Genomic DNA, 17,239 nt, shown 5'->3' on the forward strand with positions numbered 1-17,239 from the left:
GAGGAGAGCCGGGGGTGTGCGCTGTTTCACATCGCCCCACCTCGGGAGGGGAGCGCTGCGAAGGGCCTGACCACGCTGCTCGCTCAGTTTAGTCATCTCGCAACTGCGGTTTCCCCAGCTGAGGGTTTTCTTTCTTGTATTTTTATTTCTTCTTCTTCTTTTTTTTTTTTTTTTTTTTTCTTCTCCTCTCTCCATGAGGCAAAATAACAGCAACTGATTTTTCTTCTCATGCTTCCTTCCTGACGGAACCCAAACCGCTGGGCACAGCCCTGCTGCCGGCACGGGCCCTGCAGGAGCCGTCCCCGCTCCCCTGTCCCCCAGCTCGCTGGCCCCGTTACAGAGCTCAGCAGCAGATACCTCACAGCAGCGTGCTCAGTGCTCAACCCCACCTAATGTTCAACGAGGTCTATAGGCAGGCTGGTTAAATATTAAGCACTAGTAGCAGCCGACCTGGGTCTGTGTGTACGAGCGGCAGTGTGCCAGGTCTCTGGAAGCTGTGAGCACAGGCAGATGTCGGTGGGGGGCCTGCAAGGATGGCAGGGGCGACAGCTTCAGTGTGTGCTGCAGGCGGGGAGCCTCCTGCTGATCCGTGTGCCTCCGGGCTCACCCGGTGCTCCTCAGCCACAGGGGAGCCCCCACAGGTTTGGGGCTCTGCCCCTGCAGCGGACCGAGCAGGGCAGGGGCCAGGAGGTGCGGGGAGCGTGGTGGCTGTGCCCACGGGCAGTGGGGACGTGCCAGGCGGGACCCCCGGTGCCGGCACAGCCCAGCCTGCGGCAGGGTGCAGGGGACCTGGCCCCACTGTGCCACTCTCCCAGCCTGGGAGCAGGGGGAGGTAGGGCTGCTGGTGGAGGGGAAAACGCATTTCTGCGGCCTCGCAGCATTTTCTGTGATCACAAGGCAGAAGCCAGTAATGTTCTGTTGGGTTGGTTCGGTTGGGTTTGTTTTTTTGGTGCACCATGTAGCAGACAACACAGAATTCGCAATTACTGCCAAAAGACAGAATTTTGCATTTTGAGACATTACTATGATTTGCATTAATTAATATTAATATGATTTGTAACCATAATAATTCTGTGGAGACAGGCACTTATTACCAGTGCTAAATACAGAGGCGATGCGACTCGGGATCCAGCCGGGGCTGCCCTGTGCTGCTCCAGCTCCAGGCTCGGGGCAGCTGCGGGCGCTTGCAGCCAGTGCGGGCACCTGGGCACGAGGTGCGGGGCCGGGGCAGCGCTGCGGGGCCGGGGCCGGACCTGTGCTCGTGCAGCGGGGCAGCCCAGCCAGCTGTAAAGGCCGTGTGCCTTGCTGCACCTGGAGTCCTCACCCCAGGGACCGTGCTGCTTGTGAGGCTGCAGGGCTGAGCTGCGGGGTCTGGGGCAATGTTCGGGTGCACCTGCGTTGTCTCAGGTCTGTCTTCATTAAATCTGTGCTTTCTGGGAGGCTGTGGGGAGAGCTTGGATGTGGGTAAATGAATTTGGGAGTGCGATGGGAGAGCCAGACCTTGAGTAGAGCTAAGGGGGAAGTACAGGAACAAGCTGGCTGGGGAGACAAGGGGATGGGCTTTGTTCCTTGGGTCCTGAGGTGAACGTGGACACCTGGGGACGGGTCCCAAGGCCAGACAGCCCGTGTCTCTGTGCCATCACAGTAACACGCTGCTCTGCTCTCTCCCCAGGATCGACAAGACAATGCTCGCCAGCCTGAAGATGAAGTGAGTACCACGCTTTTCTCTTATCAAGCCACTCTCGTATGGAATGCATGGTGGCCAGCGATGGCTTGGAGCAGAGGGAGGATGCTCTGCCCTTAAAAACCAAGCAGCCAGCCAAACCTACCCCCGTACACGGGGCAGGCTCGGGGTGGCTGTGCCGCAGGGGGGGCTCAGGGTGCCAGCCCCACGCTGTGCCTGTGCCTGACCCCATGGCACCGGCCCAGGCAGAGCGGAGCCGTGCGGGGCAGAGGGCAGTGTCTGTGCCCTCCGTCTGCCTGCTCGTGGAGCTGCTGCTGTGCACGTCACACAGCCCCTGCTCCGTTAGTGTAAGGTGATGCACGCAGCGAGCAGTTCTGGTGAACAGGATGATGTGAGTGCTGTATTTTTAGCGGGTTTAAGGCACGCGTGGTGGAATTCACAGGGCGTTGGGCTTGGAGGGATGGGAATGGGAGCTGGCAGGGCAGGCTGCTGGCTGTGTCGTCAGCAAGGTCTGGGTTTGCTCTGGTTGGGATTTGGATCTCGCAGTCTGGGGAGGGGGCAGCTCCTGGTGGGACATAGGATGTGCGGCGCCCCTCACCCTGCTGACCCCGTGGGCTGCTGGGGGAGTGCCGGCTGTCGCTGCAGGGGGCTGCTGCCCGTCCCCTCGGCTGCTGTGAGGGCAGCGGGCAGCGTGGCTGCGAAAGCTGTGCTTGTTCCAGAAAATGAGCTTGAAGACAGAATGTGTTCGGAGTGCAGGGTCTGAGCCAGCTCCACCCAGACAGCCCCTGAGCACCCCAGTGACTTGATGCTTTGCCGGGGAATCGTCTTCTATCAGTGCAGCCGTGGCTTTCCTGGAGGTTTCAGCACTAAAGGAAACGCCCTCCTCCTGCGGCACCAGGGATGCCTCTCACGCCGCGCCCTGCCCGTGCTGTGCCCCCCTCCTGCTTCCCGAGCCAGGGATTTTCCATTGCAAGCACTCCTGTGGCTCCCAGCGCTGTTAACGCTACTGTGTGCTAATACAGAAATATTCTGGCCAGGCCTCCCTCGAGTTCAAGGTAATACGTGTGGGTAACTGCTCATGCAGTTTCCCTTTATAATCATTACTTGTGCAAATTATTCATTAATGGAAAAGTATACAGAAAGCCTTCGGGGACCTGCTGCTTGAATAAGCCTGTAAAATGCCCTTTGTAAATAGCACAACAGAAATGCTGTTACTAAGCTCATTGCTCAGGTTTCCACTGAACTAATGAGAAGTTTAAATCGACGTTTACAGCTTTCAGGAGCGGGGGGGGGGGCATCTTGGTGAGTTTTCTTTTTCCCATGGTGCTGGGAAGGATTTAGCTGTGCCACGCACACCGCTGCCCTGATTTATTTATTAATTTATCTATTTTTCAGGGCCTGTGCAGCAGTTCTGCTGCAGAAATATGTTTGAACTTCTTTGCCAAACGTGTGGGGCAAACGCTGCCTGCTCAGACTGTGGTGCCAGCGCCCATGGTGTGCACCGCAGCTCCTGCCTGCACCGGGTGCTGGGGTCCATCCCTGGGAGAGGTGGCGAGGTGTGGGGTGCTCGGGGGCACCCATGGCTCTGGGGAGCTGCAGGGCTGGGGCTGTGCTGGGAGCTGTGCCTGAGCAGCTCGCAGTGAGCTCAGTGATGCTCAGCCCCGGCTGCTCCCCGCTGGCACTGCTCCTGCCTGAGGACAGCAGGTATCTGGGGCAGCTGCTGATGTTGATTTTTTTCCCTACATAATGCGTTTTTGGCGATAGCAAAAGATCTTTGCTGCTGAAGTGTGTCACCTGCCCCCAAATGCGGATATGACATAACGCAGGGCTGTGCAGGCTCAAGCACTCGCTTTGTTTTCCACGCTCGGCAATGCGACATCTGCCCGGTGTCCCCTCTCCCGGTGCCTCCAGTTATGGCCGGGGCCACATCAGCTCCTGCTGTCGGCTGGGAGAGGACCTGGGAGCTGTGCTTCTCCCCCAGGGGTGTGGGGAGATGAATTTTCCATGGGGGAATTGATTTTTGCATGTCTGCAAAGCCTCTCGGAGCACGAGAGAGGAATGAAAACACTTACTTCAAAGGCAGGGCCGAGAGATGATTTTAAACGCTCATGAAATGCTGCTGGAGCCTGGCTGGGCTGCGGCCCCTGGGGAGCGGGGGGTGCCTGTGGCTGCACGGGGAGCCACAGCCCGGCCCGGCCTGGCCTCCTGCTGCAAGGCTGAGCTCGCAGCCAGGAGCCGTGCCCTGGGCTGCTGTGTTTTCCCTTCTGGTCCCGGTGCTGTCACATGCAGAAAACCAGTGCCCCCTCCAAGCGTTGAGCCTTCCCGTGGAGCAGGAGCTCCTTTCCCCAGGTCTGGTCCCTGTCGCCAGCCCCAGCCACGTTTGCTCAGCTGAGCGTCCCCTGGAGCTGTTCCATCCCCGGCACTTGCAGCTGCTGCTTTCCACAGCCTCTTAGTGCTTCTGCTTTGTGGACAGATTGCATCATTAAATGTTTCTGTAATTGGGGCCCAGCCAGAGCCACGTTAGATATTTGTAAAAGCCCTTAAAATAAATAATAAAAAAAGTAGTTTTGGTTTTCTAACGCCCTCTTTTTATTACTGCAGCCTTCTGGCTAGGATACCAGGCGTGGGCAATTTTCTCTGCTCTATAACTTGTTAACAAAAAGACAAGCTGCTTCCTACAAGCCAAGGAGCACTTCAAGAAGCCTCGTGCGTGCTGCAAACATCAATATTGACTTGTGGAAGGCTGGCGGAGGCGGAACAGCGAGTGGCTGCTGGTTGTGGCCCAGAGCCTTTGGCTGCAGAGGGCACCCTGGTGCAGCGGGGCGCTGCGGGGTCCCCACCATGGACCCGTCACTGCCAGCTCCTGGGCAGCCTTCCTGGGGCAGCGAGACCCCGTGGGGAGCACCAGGGCGGCTGCGTGTCCCTGCGTCCCCGCGGCGCCGGCGCCTGGTGAAACCGAGCGGGGCTGTGGGGCTGCTGCTGCGTGTGGCGTCTGCTGGTCGTGATAATGAACTCACACACACAGGTGGCACCGCAACTTCAAAGCAGTTCTTCCCTCTATCTTGCTCCTTTTTATTTTTTTTTAATTTGGTTTTCATTAGTTCCTATGGCAACCATGAATATGTCTGAGGGACTTGAAACTGGAGAGCATGAGTAGACATTGCAGAGGGGGAGCATCGGAGGAGGAGAGACTGATAGCCCTGGCATCTTGGCCAGGGATTCGGTTGTCCTAATTCTGGTGAAGGAAGTGCTGGGACGTACCTGCAGGTACAACTGGCGAGCAAACGTGCCACAGAAGACCGAGCATCCCTGTGCAGCGGGGGGCTCTGAGCTGCCGCCTTCGCTGCTCGGCCTCTGCAATGCCCAGGAAGCTGTGGTGAGTGCGGGACTCGCTGTGCCCCGTGCCCGGCTCGCTGTGCCCTCCTGGCCGGCAGCTCAGCTCGCGCCGTGCCCCCGCCTCGTGCCACAGCCCCGCTGCAAAGCAAACCTGGCAGCGGGGCCCCGGCTCTGCAGAGGCTGCTCAGCGTGATGGGGAAGGGCAGCACGGGGTTTGCGGCTGTGTGGCGAGCCGGGGGCTGCTCTGGAGGGAGCTCCAATGCTCAGATTCCCACCGTGCATGGCCAGGGGCTGCTCTCGGGAAGCCTGCGAAGTCTGTGCGGGAGGGGGGCGGCCCTGGCAGCAGGCAGGAGCGAGCTGTGGGGATGTCGGGGTGCAGGTTGGGGTGCCTGTCCGTGGGGAGCGTGGGGAGGGCTGCGCTGCTGGGAGCCTGAGATGGGGCCTGGGGCTGCCAACAGCGGCACCAGCACCAAGGGGCTGCGAAATTGAGACTGGGAGCAGGATTTGACATGTGCAGGCGTGGGATGCTGGCACAGGCCAATTCCACCACACTCCTTTTTCTGTGTGTTTTTTTTTTTTTTCCTTTACTCTTTAACTACTCCATGTAAATCTCAAAAGGGGCACTGAGCCCAGAAGAAGCCCTCCCTGTCTCGGCTCACTGCTGCTTTTTCTTCTTGTGCCACCTGCGGTACCTGCAGAGGGCAGGCAGCAGCTCCCGGACCCGTGGTGCCATCGCTGCCCCTCGGGGTACGGCTGCCAGCAGAGCTTGTAGGACACGCTCAGGCTCCGTGGCACAGGTCGTGCTTCCCAGGAAGGGGAGAGCAGAGCCAGACTGCAGATAAATCCACTTCTGAAGCCTGAATGTAACCCCAGGCAAAAAAGTAATCATATCAAAGGAACTTTGCATATCCAGAAGCAGCCCTGGGCCAGATGAGCTTACTCAGCTGATTTGCACTCTCACTCGAGGTGCAGGTTCAATGCAGGGTTCCCAGGGGCCAGGCAGGTTCCTGTGGATGCCTCCCAGCCCCAGGGTCCTGAGCTCCTTGTCTGGTGCTCCCCTGGGGCCGGCACAGGGTGGGGAGCTGCGGTGGGACAAGGATGAGCATCAGCTCTTCCCAAGGCTGCAGCAACGAGCTGCTCAGGGGCTGTCCTTCACTCAGAGACCCTTCGTCTGCTGGTTCCTGCTCAGCCCTCTGGGTTCTGATTGGTTTCTCTTTGGTATCATCAGTAGGATGTAAAGAGAAACCAGCAAGTATTTTAAAAAATCTATAAAATAAGTTACACCTTCAGGCAAAGAATCACTTCTTGCTTTATCCTTATAAAGCAAAAATCACGATGCAATCATGTCTGTGTGGAACAGAGGAGCCTTGTACACCAACCACTGCAAGTTAGCACGTGCACAGCTAAAATTCATGTGAAAGAGCATGTGATGCTCGTCTGGTAATGGGAATGGTGGCAGAACGTGAAGGTGCAAAGAGATGAGATTGCCCTGACCTTCGTAAAATGAGCTGTGTCCAAGCTTGAGGCTCTTTAATATTTGATGGGCCAGAGCTGTGTTAATGGGGAGATGTGGCAATGATTTAGTTTCTTGGCAGGAGCTGCACTGATGATTGCAATAATCTTGTAGGTATGTGCTTAGGTCCTGTGAGGACAAGGTCTGGAGAGCAGGTTGTGTCCAAGTAAATTCCTCTGATTTTACTGCCGCCTTTAAGATGGGTAATTGCATGCAAATGGATGCTTTACAATTATACCCTGGCTGTAGTAGTAGTACACGCGTTCCAGCTGGGCCTCAGCTCCGCTGCAAAAAACCACTACCAGCAGTGCCTGAAAAGCAGCCGTCTCCAGCAGACAGAGGCAGGCTTTGTTTTTCATTTGGTTTTGCAACTGCTGATCTTCCGGGCTGCAGAATCTGCCGAGTGAAGCTTCCAGAGGTGGTCCCCTCACCAGCCTGCCTGCTAGGGAGATTATTAAAGCTGTGGTGCGGAAATGAAAGAGAAAAGCCGATCACGTGGGGCCGGCGTGCGAATTGCGTGCGCAAAGAGTTTCTGCAGCTCTCGGGGTGAGCACTTGTGCAAGGCGCTAGACGAGCTCCGTGCTGCTCCTCTGGGCTCTGCCTGAGCTCCCACGTCTTTGCAGGCCGGGGCCGTGTCCAGGCCGGGGGCAGCCGGGGGGCTCTGGGGCTGACAGCGCCTCGGGACTTGCAGCAGACTTTAAGGGGTGCCGGTGATTTCTGGTCTGCATCTCGCTGCTCGTTCCCGTCCCCGCACGTTGCTGTCCCTGCTCACAGGACCGAGGTCTCTCCCTGGCCGTGCAGAGCCAGCCGCCGGGCTCCTGGCAGGAGGTGACGGCCCCGCCGGGTGTCCCCAGGGTGTCCCCAGGGGGACCCTGCCCCGAGCCGGGCACGCAGCTGGGGCCAGCAGCAGCCACCAGGGCTGGCGAGGAGCCACACGAGGGCTTGGCTTTGCCGCCCTCCCCTCCTCTGCAACTTGCCAGTTGTCCTTTCACATCTTCTTCTCTGCCTCAGGGTACAGGGGGACGCGTCCCCGACTCGCCGTGTCCGTGCAGCACCCGCCGGCGGGGGGGCAGCAGCTGCGGTGCCCCGCTCACGGCCGTGCTGCCCGGGGGGTGCTTTTGCTGCGGCTCCTGGATCCGCTGCTGCCTTCCAGGAGCAGAGGGGCCGCGCTGGGAGCAGCACGGGGGGGGGGGCCGTGCATGGTGGGGCGGCTGCAGGGGGGTTTGACCGTTTTATCCGTGCCCTCCGCAGCGCTGGGATTTCCCCCTCCACCCCGCGGGGCTCGCCCCGGCCTCGCCCGCCCCCCCCGCGGCCGGACCCGTCCCAAGGCACCGCCCGCAGCGGCCGCCAGGGGGCGCCGGGCCCCGCCGCGCCGGGCAGGGCCGGGCCGGGGGGGGGCCGCGGGGCCGGGGAGCGGCACCAGGCGGGGGGGGGCAGGGGGTGGGCGAGGGTCGGAGCGGCCCCGCGCCGCTGCCGGGGGCTCTGTGTCGGTTCCGTGGATTATTGGCGTGCGAGCGGCTCCTGGTCGCAGCACCTCTCCGTGCCGTCCTTCTCGGCACCGGGCTCCAACCTTGCCCTGGCTTTTGGGAAAGCCGTCCTGGAAGCGTGACCCGTCTGCGGCAGGCAGCAGTCCTCTGTGTTTTCCCTCGCAGTTGTTCGGATGGGTTCTTGCAGCGTTTCATGTGCTCTCATAGGCAGTGAGGGGTGAGGAAGCAGATTTCACTCCGAAATGGAGCAATCCCTTAAAAATGTCAGGGTAAATCCTGTGGGGATGCAGCATCGCTGCTTCCCATTGCTGCTGCTGAGCCCGAGGCACTCGGCGGAGGGGCCGCATCCTGCCCTCGGGGGGTGGGCGAGACACCTGCCTGTCCCCTCGCCCACCCTTGGGCTGTGGCTGCGTGGGGTCGGGGCAGAGCCAGCCCCTGCCTGCAGCCCCCGTCCCGGGGTCAGAGCCCTTGGGTGCTGCTGTCCTCCACTGCGAGCAGGTCTGGCCCCTGCGGGGCTCACAGCGACCGACAAGTGAGATCCGGGACCCTCGGGGACGGGGTCTGGCCGCTGGGAGCCAAGTGTTCAGGACTGTGGCATCTGAATGAATCTTTTTCTAACAAGGATTGTGGAAAAAGGACAGAGCTGTTTTCCAAGGTGGATGCTTTCCCTGTTCCCCTCCTGCACGTTTCCTCAGGACTCAGCACATGAAGTCCTAGCAGAGTCCAGCCCCAGCCCGTAGCTGTCTGGGGGGGAGCTGGTGCAACACGCTCTGAGCATCCTGGCTGTCACTGCCTGATTTAACGCTTCCCTGGAGAAGCTGCTCTGCCTTGGCTCCTGGGAGGCTGCGTTAGGGTCAGGGTCCTTCGCTGAATCAGAATGATTTCCAAAAACCACCAAAACTTTGAAGAGAAAAAAAAAAAAAAAAGCTCCACTCTGAACAGGTTTGGGCTTGTATCCAAACCCAGGCAATATGATTCAGTCCTCTTATTCTGGGAGGAGATAGGCATGTGTGAAAGCGCTTGCATGTCCTTCTTTACTTGCCCAGTGCGTGGTGCACGCAGAGCCAGATGCAGCGGTTGCTGCGGTGCTGGCTGAGCCCAGCCGCAGGAGCCGGCCCGTGAGGCTTGGCCAGGCCGTGGCTCTTTGCCCGTGCCCGGTGCCTCCTCTTGTGCGTGGCCAGCTGCAGACACATGAACATTTGGCTTTTCTCTGCTGTTTATTCTGACTGTGAGTGGATAAAAGCAAAGCGAGCTCGGGCAGTGGGTGGTGCTGCTGCTCGGCCACCCCGGGCCCTCCTCACGCAGGGGATCTCTGCCCATCGGGAGCCGGCAGCTGCGCATCGCTGTCCTGGCTGCCCTGGGTTGTTAGCAGAGGGCGGGTGGGTTTCAGCTCCTTGGCCTCCAGGAGAAGAGAAGCCAGGTTGGGGCTTTGCTCTGGCTCCTGCTGGGGGTCCTGCTCGTCCTGGCCAGTGCTGCCTGTGTGCTGCCAGGCTGTATCTGCGTGCGCACAGCCCTGCCTCTGAGGGTGGGGAGTGCTCGTGTGGCACCGGGAAGTGAAGATGGGAGTTGGAAATCTAGAGGGAGGAATGCAGAAAGCAGTGAAAATGGGGTGAAAGTAGGACAGAGCGTCTGGTGGCTCGAATGAATCATCAGTCAACTCTCACTTCTGCTGCTTTATTTGCTTTTCATGCAAAGAAATTAGTGTCGGCTGCATTTTCCTTGCCAGTTTGGGTGCCCTGAGCTGTGGAAAGGGAAAGGGCAGCGCCATGCCTGGGTGGGTGCGGGTCCCGTACCGTGTGGGCCGTTGTTGGAAATGGCCCGTCCCCGCCGCCCGCCGCTTCTCTGAAATCTGGGCTTTGCCCTCGCGGCAGCGCTGGCTGCGGGGCTGAGATAGGGACGGCCCCGTCCCACAGCAGGGTGCTGCAGCTCCTGCAGCCGTGCTGGGGCCGTGCTGGGTGCTGCTGCCGAGCCCACGCCACGCACAGCATGGGGTGGGGTGGTGAGGAGGTGCCCTAGGTAGGCTGCGCTGAGTCCGAGCACCAGCAGTGCTTGGGATTGCTCAGGCTGTCCTTAGCCTGAAATAGATTTGGATTGTGTGTGTGTTTGTTTCTTTGCTATCTCTCTTTTGTGCCTACAGATAAGGCAGAGCTGGGCCTGTGCTGGAGCAGGCGGTGTCTGCCCTCACCTCTGCCTCTGGGGCAGGCAGGGGCAGCTCAGTGTGGCAGCCCCACGTACCCCCGGCCAGAGCCCAGCACACGGTGCCACGGAGCACGGGGAGGGTGTGGGCACGTTGTGTGACACCGTGTTTGAGAGCAGATCCACTGTCAAAAATCACATCAATTTTCTAAAGGGGAAAAAACAACCTGGGAGATGGGAGCCTTAATGATATCCTATTTTCTTTATGGACAGAAATGACTCCTAATGGGCATAAGAGCTGCCTTTTTGCTGAGGGACCATGTAATTTAAGAAAAGTCAATTTAAGATGGGTCTGAGGTGTGTTGGTGAGGCACAGCTTGGCGGAGGTCGATGCTCCCCTTGTCCTCCTCGCCCCTGCAGTGAGGACGGGGCAAGGCTGCGGGAGCTGCCCCTGGGCTGGGGGCACCAACTCCATGTGCAAGAGCAACGTGTGTGCAGGCGGGGAGCTGCCCCTTGGCCCCAGGGCCGCTGCCGCTGCTTGGCAGCCGGAGCGGTGCCCACCTGTGGCAGCCAGAGACCAGCAGTGCTGTGGGACCAGCGCACGTGGGTGCAGCCGAGCCACCGGGGCTCACCCCAGGGCCATCCTGGGGAAGGCAGCAGTGGGGCATGAGCCAGCTGGGCCGGGCCGGGCCCAGAGCTGGCAGCGGATTTACCAAATCCAGCCGGCCCCAGCACCGCTCTCTATCTGTGGAGCGCACGCGGCTCCGCGCGCCCCTTCGGGGAAGGGCGGTTATCGCTGCCGGCCTCCCCCGGAGACACCCAGCCCTGCGCCCGCGAGGCAATCCTCCGAGCACGTTTCAGAGCGTGCTCGGGACCACAGAGCCTTTCCCAGGAAGAGAGAGGTGCTGTCAGCTGTACGGACTTGGGGGTTTTCAGCCGTTCAATCTGGTAAGCAGAATTTGTATAAAATGTTAGGGGCAGGTCTGCTGTGGGGAAACCAGCGCAGCTCCACTGATGCTCCTGAGACTTGGCTTGGTGTTTGGTTAGATGCTTTCCTGTCGGTGGCTCGCCATAGATATTTGGGTTTATTTTGGGGTTTATTAATGCAAAAACCCAAGCTATAACGTGGAGGCAATCAGCTGGGATTCTGCGACCTGAACGCTGCTTGCAGGAGACGTTGGACGTGGCGCAGCGGCGTGCTCTGCTGCTGCGTGCTGCCGAGTCCCATATGTTAAAATGTTGTTGTTGCTATCAAAACAACCTTCACATATTTAAAGCTAGATTATCCACAATTACATCTGCCCAGAGGACTTAGCAACCCCACGTGGGTCTATTTTTAGCTCTGCTTCAGAAGTAATAAACCATGCTGTTTATGTATCTCCTTCCTCCTGCTATATTTATAACTTGTCAAAATAGGAGCTGTTTGCAGACAATCAAAAGGATTGAAAGAGTATCAGCCTTTTGAAAGCAAATATTGTTGTAACGGGGGGAGGGATGTTTAATGGCTGGAGCGATAAAGGCACCATCTGGCTACGGATGTGTGCTCCCAGGCGTCCTGGTTTGCACAAGGACAGGGTGTTCTGCAGGAGCTCAGCATCCCGCCCAGCACACTGCGCCCACGGCTGCTTCCTCACACCACCACCGGTGTCCCCACGGCCGTGTCCCCCCAGCTGTGCCCCCACTCCTGCTTGGCTGCTGGGGTGGGTGCACTTCGGGGAGCCTGGTGCCCCCCTGTGCCCAGCATCCCGAGCAGGTTTAGGGCAGCACCGGGTGTGGGAATGCAGCTGTGGCTTATTCCTGATGATTATTTTGTTAATTGCTGCACTGCTCGCGCTGGTTGTGGCTTTTCCCTCTGCTGAGTGGGATCCCAGCCTCAGGCAGCCCACGGGGCCTGGCCCTGTGGCCACCACACTGAGAAATGTCCCTCTCCATCTCCGGAGCTTTATTTCCTGCGGGGCTCATAATGTGCGGAGTTACCCTCAGTTAGCAAACAGGCAACAGCCAGCTGAGCCCATACGATATTTGAGATCCTCACATCTTTAAAGCCTGTTGTAAAAGGCTGGGGCATCTCAGGCTCCTACCTAGAAGAGATGTAGAGGCTTGGCAGGTACTTGAATAGGTTAGGGTTGTATTATGAACCCTCTGTGAAGACTCAAAGGTCACTCCTTTCAAACACAGTCCTCTCTTATTCCTCTCAAATGTTACCGGTGTCACACACCAAGGACTACGACAGCTCCTGCCTCATAGAAGCAATTTGGTGTTAATTCTCTCCAATTTGGAAAGCTGAGCTCGATGTTCTTTTCACTGAGATGACGTGGGTTGTACTTCGTGGTGATGTGCTAATAATGACCAGCAGCCTCGGCCTGACTGGGAGCTCGGGAGCAGGAAGGGTGTCCGTCAGACCTTCAGCAGCGCTCCACGACGTGAGTGTGGCTGTACCGGCTGAAAGGTTCGCTGCTCACCTGCGTGTTAAGCAAGAGGACAGGGAGGTTTGCTGCCAGGCAAGAGAAATGGGGTGCGGTGATAACAAGTCCAGGATCAAAACAGGGGTCTGTGTCCATTTTCCTCTCCCTGGCAGTGCTCGGGCTGGGAAATGGTGTACCCAGGTCGTGCTCCATCCTTTGGGAAAGGGCAGCTCCTGCCACGTATGGCTGTGCCCGGGGCTGCCCCCAGTGCTCCAGGCATGCCTCCTCCAGGCCTCTTGTTCCCGTTTGATGAGGTCAAGCAGTGTGAGAGCATTTAACGAGGAAAATGGTAGTTTTCTAGCTACTACCTACATCATATTCTCTCTCTCTATTTTTTTTTTTTTGATGCAGAGCAAGATGCAAGGAAAAAGCCGTAGAGCAACAGAAACCAGTTTCTGAACATGATTGACTCGCGCGCACTCCCTGTTGTGGGGATGTGTCATCGAGATAATACCCGTGTTTTAACTCCACAAATTATGTCTTTTCACCTGCTCACATCAAACAAAGTGTCAGATGGAGATAGTAACTGAGTTACTGGGATCCTTGGGGTGCAGAGGAGTGGGGAGCGCTGCTGGGGCTGGCTGCGCTCCCCGGGTGCAATCCCCCCAGCACCAAGCACCCACACATCTCCCAGGGTCCCCCCTGGGCTGTGGGATGGGACTGCAAAATGACTGCAGGGTGGGAGTGTGTCCTGCGCAGGGGGCTAGGGCTGACGCGAGGGCTGGGGGTGCTGGTGGCTCTGGAAGCATTGGGCACGCGACTGGTGTTTGTTTGCCATGCATCCTGAATCTGGCTTTATTAATGATGTTAATGATAAACGATGGCATTTAGTTCACTGATTTGCTAGTGAAATTCAAAGGAACTGCTCGTACTGTAAAGACTTATTTCCTCTGCTAATCTGATCTAATTTAATTTGATGCTGAAATCTTGAAACTTGTTTATTCAGAAAGCCTTCATTCATAGCAAAAAATACCCCAAATTATCAAGAATACGATTTCCATGTAATTGCGCTGCTGTTGTGGGGATGACTACGCTGTGCTGCGTTTCCCCGGGCCCAGGCAGCACGCTCACACGGGGACTGCAGCGGGCAGGGGCTGGCGTGGCCCCGGGGCCTCGGCTCCAGCCCGCGCTGTGCACCTGGTCCTTCTCCTCTCTGCTGCCGATCCTCTCCTCTGCCTGGCCCTCAGCAATTTGCTTCATCACCCTATGCTGCCGTTTCCCTGTCCACCGAGTGGCTCTGATTTATGATGTGCTGGTTGGCACTGCAACATGCCGAGGAGTCAGTGCCAGCGCTCGGCTCTGCTCGCAGAGGCTGGAAGGTGGCTGGAGGTCCTGGGATGGTTGGTGGGAAGGTGCCTTCTGAAAGCTTCTTAGCAAAGCCGTGTCTTTCTGAAGGCTGCTGAAGAGGGAATGGTTACAAAAATAGTGTCACGAGAACCTGCAGATATATAGAAACATAGAGGTATCTGCAGATATATAGATAGCAAGTTATCTATAGATCTTCTCACATAAAAGCGGACGCCGCTGTCAGCCCTTGGACTCTGAGGGATGGTTTTGTCCTGAAGGCAGGCCGGAGAACTGAATGCTCCCATCCAGCCTGGAGGTGTTCGGATCTGAAGAGTGTCGCTGCAGCAGCTATGGATGGAGAGTTCTGCCCTCATTCGCTTGGCCCTGCTCAGTCTGCAAGGCTGTCTTTGCAAGTCATGATTGCAGTTTGGGTGATCTTCCTGGACCAGTCATGCCACAGGCCACTGAGGCTCCTGGGGCAGAGACAACAGCTGCGTGTGACTAATGAGTCCCCTGAAAGGCAAAACATGTGCCTGGGGTGACACTCCGTTCTGGGCAGGATTAATTGCATGTGCCGTGGCTGCTTCGGGGGCTGGCAACCATCGCCCTTCTCACTCGGCTTTTGCTTCTCGGGTGCCTCCCTGGCCCCGCTGGCAGCTGAGGCTGGCCGCTGCGTCCGAGCGGGGTGATCAGAGCACGGCACCAAGTGAGGTGCGTTTGCCCGTGGCCTGGGACGTGTCCTGGCGGTGTGGTGCCAGCGGGTGGCACAGAAGGAGGTGGCACGTCGTGGCTGGCACTGGAGCAGCGGGCGCAGAACCGACCTCAGTGCTTGGGCAAACCGAGTCGACCTCCTGCTGGCTCTAGTATGGGTTGTGTTACGTGGGCACAGATAGCCACACACTGTGAAATCCACTTCCCGTCCTTTGTGCTCAAAGTTTATTCCAAGGTGATAAGACAAATTCATTTTTTATCACTGTGCTAACACAGATATATCTTAGTTTGTATTCTGCATGCCTTTGCGATACGCAGTTACCCTACAGGGCTCATGGGATCACCCCTGTGGAAAGGCATCCAGCTGGGTTTCGTAACTGCTGAGCCTGCTTCCAGCCTGCCCGGCGCTGGCAGTCGGACCCCATCCTGGCATACAGGCCCATGTTCCAGCAGTTCTGATTATCTCAGTTTGAGTGCTCCAGCAGATGACAGCCCATTTCAGGTGCATTTTAAAGTCAGATTAATAGCGCAGTGTAGCAGCAGTGGCACGGTGCTGCTAATCTTCTGCGCACTGCAGCGATTATCCGCTTCCTCGTGATGCGCCGGGGGCTGAACAGGCGTGAGCAGGGGTGGGGCAGGGCAGAGGTGCTGCTGACACCGTTGTCAGCTGCCGCTCCTCTGTGCCTGCTCTGGCCACGTGGAAATGGCTCCATGATTTGCTGGGATCTGTTTGCAAGCAGCAGAAAACAGCTAATTGCCTTGAGTAACGCACCAGCGAGTGACTTGCCCGGCTCTCTGTGTGGAGCAGAAACAAAGACAAAGCTGCACTTCCAGGAGGGCTGAACGTCTGGGTTCCCAGAAAGGACCAATTTGCACCCCTGTGGTTAATCAAGTGCCATTTCCTGTCTTGCTGAAGCTTAAATTGCTTCTTGACTGTCCTCCGCAGGGCACAAAGGGGCTGTGCGTGACTTTGGGTGTCTGCCAGCATGGGAACACCCCGTGCCCAGCTGGGAGCAGCACCCGCCTTCATGGTACTCAGTGCTCTGCCCACCTCCACGGGCCGGCTGCTGCACGGCTGTGGGACAGGCAGGCACTGCCGAGGCCTGGCCGGTCTGTGCAGGGGGTCAGGACAGGGAAATGCAGGTGTTGCAGTCCTCTGGGGCTGGCCATTGCTATGGCTCTTCATTATTATTATCACTAATTTATTATTATTACTGTTGTTGCAGTTGTATTTATTTAACTGATGCCTGATCTGAGGAGTTAGGAAGGTGCTTTCAGTGCTGCCGACCATTCATCTCACCTGTTTGCCCTGCAAATACAGAGAGTGGTCTCATGAGATGCACTGAAAGAAGTACACCACATCCAGAGAAACTGTGGCTTGCGTGAAAAGGTGTGTGGGCAAAGCGCTGCCAGCTCTGGGTCCTTCTAATCCCCACTTTGGTTTTAGGTCTTTTGCGATCTCTTTTCCCGCTGAGGTCTCTTCTCTCCAAGCCTCTGCAACCACCGAACAGGTGCCTGTGTGCACCAGCGTCGCTATCTGCCCATCTCGCCTCCTGTCTGCTTCCTAGCACTTACACACAGCTTATCTGAAGTTGTGTTGATCTTCAAACACCGCCGCTGCTCTCATGCGGTCCTGTTCTATTTTTAATGGGTACCGATATCTGACCGGGCTGTGGCTTCCCTGCGAGATGAGAGGTCGTTCGTTTGTAATGAATTTTTGTTCTTTCATTGCAGCTTTGATTGCTTTCCCTGTTTATTTCCTGGGAAGGCTGATAATTGCGCTGGGGAGATGAAACACCATGGGTGCCGCTCAGCTGAAGTCAGGCAAAAGGTCAACGCGTGTGCGTGTAGCGGGGGGGTGCTGGGCTGCCCGCTGCAGCCGGGCGGATGCGTTTGGTTTCCCCGTCACTCTGGTGTCCTGGTGCAGGAGCTGTGGAACTGGGGGGCTGGCTGGCATCTCGGCCCCTCGGGCTGGGGCTGCTGCCGGTGCCACGGGCTGTCCCCTGCTCTGAGCTGGGCAAATGCTTGCTTGCATTGCACGTGCTGAAACGCCAAGGCCGCCTCGTCTTCACTGGCTGCCTGGGCTGCCTTTCACCGGCAGGCAGTGGAGGGCACGGAGGCTGCGGTCCCCCCCTCACAGCTTTGTTTGCTTGCTTTTAACCAGGTGACCTTGCGTCAAGAAAACAACTGAGTTGTGTTTTCTGCTTTTATTGAATCTGTCCATTCGGAGAGGGCTCTCAGCTGGGCACAGCAGCCCCCCCTTGGAGCCGAGGAGCTGTGCAGACTTGGCAGCGTTTTGATGCTCCTGGTGCATGCCGACCCGTTGGGTGTGTGGTGGTGCAGGTGTCGCCCCCAGCTGCCCGCAGCTCCAGGGCTCAGTGGTGGCTCGCAGGTGGCGGTGCCTCGATCTCCGGTGCAGGCTGCTGCGAGCGCCGGGTGCCCAGGACCCCCGGGGGGCTGGGTGGGTGCTGGTCACACTCACGTGCAGGCTGCAGCATGGCCTTGGGCTCCGTCAGCTGGCACGTGCCAAAGGGGAGCCCCTTGCCTTCGCCAGGGCTGCGTCTCACCTGCGCCTGCTCCGGGGGCTGGGGCAGATCTTTTCTTTGGTGCTGGGAAATCG

General features: G+C 57.9%; 1 protein-coding gene across 1 annotated transcript in view; it reads left to right on the forward strand.

The window, feature by feature from the left end:
- RAP1GAP2 (RAP1 GTPase activating protein 2) overlaps positions 1-17,239 on the forward strand; it is a 76,488-nt gene that overhangs the window by 15,839 nt on the left and 43,410 nt on the right. The window contains exon 3 of the mRNA XM_082776301.1: positions 1,673-1,708. Coding sequence (XP_082632427.1) covers positions 1,673-1,708 — 36 coding nt within the window. The remainder of the gene's footprint in view (positions 1-1,672; positions 1,709-17,239) is intronic.

The sequence above is a fragment of the Aythya marila genome (genome assembly GCF_965140915.1).
Source record: "Aythya marila genome assembly, chromosome: 20".
Taxonomy (NCBI): Eukaryota; Metazoa; Chordata; class Aves; order Anseriformes; family Anatidae; genus Aythya; species Aythya marila.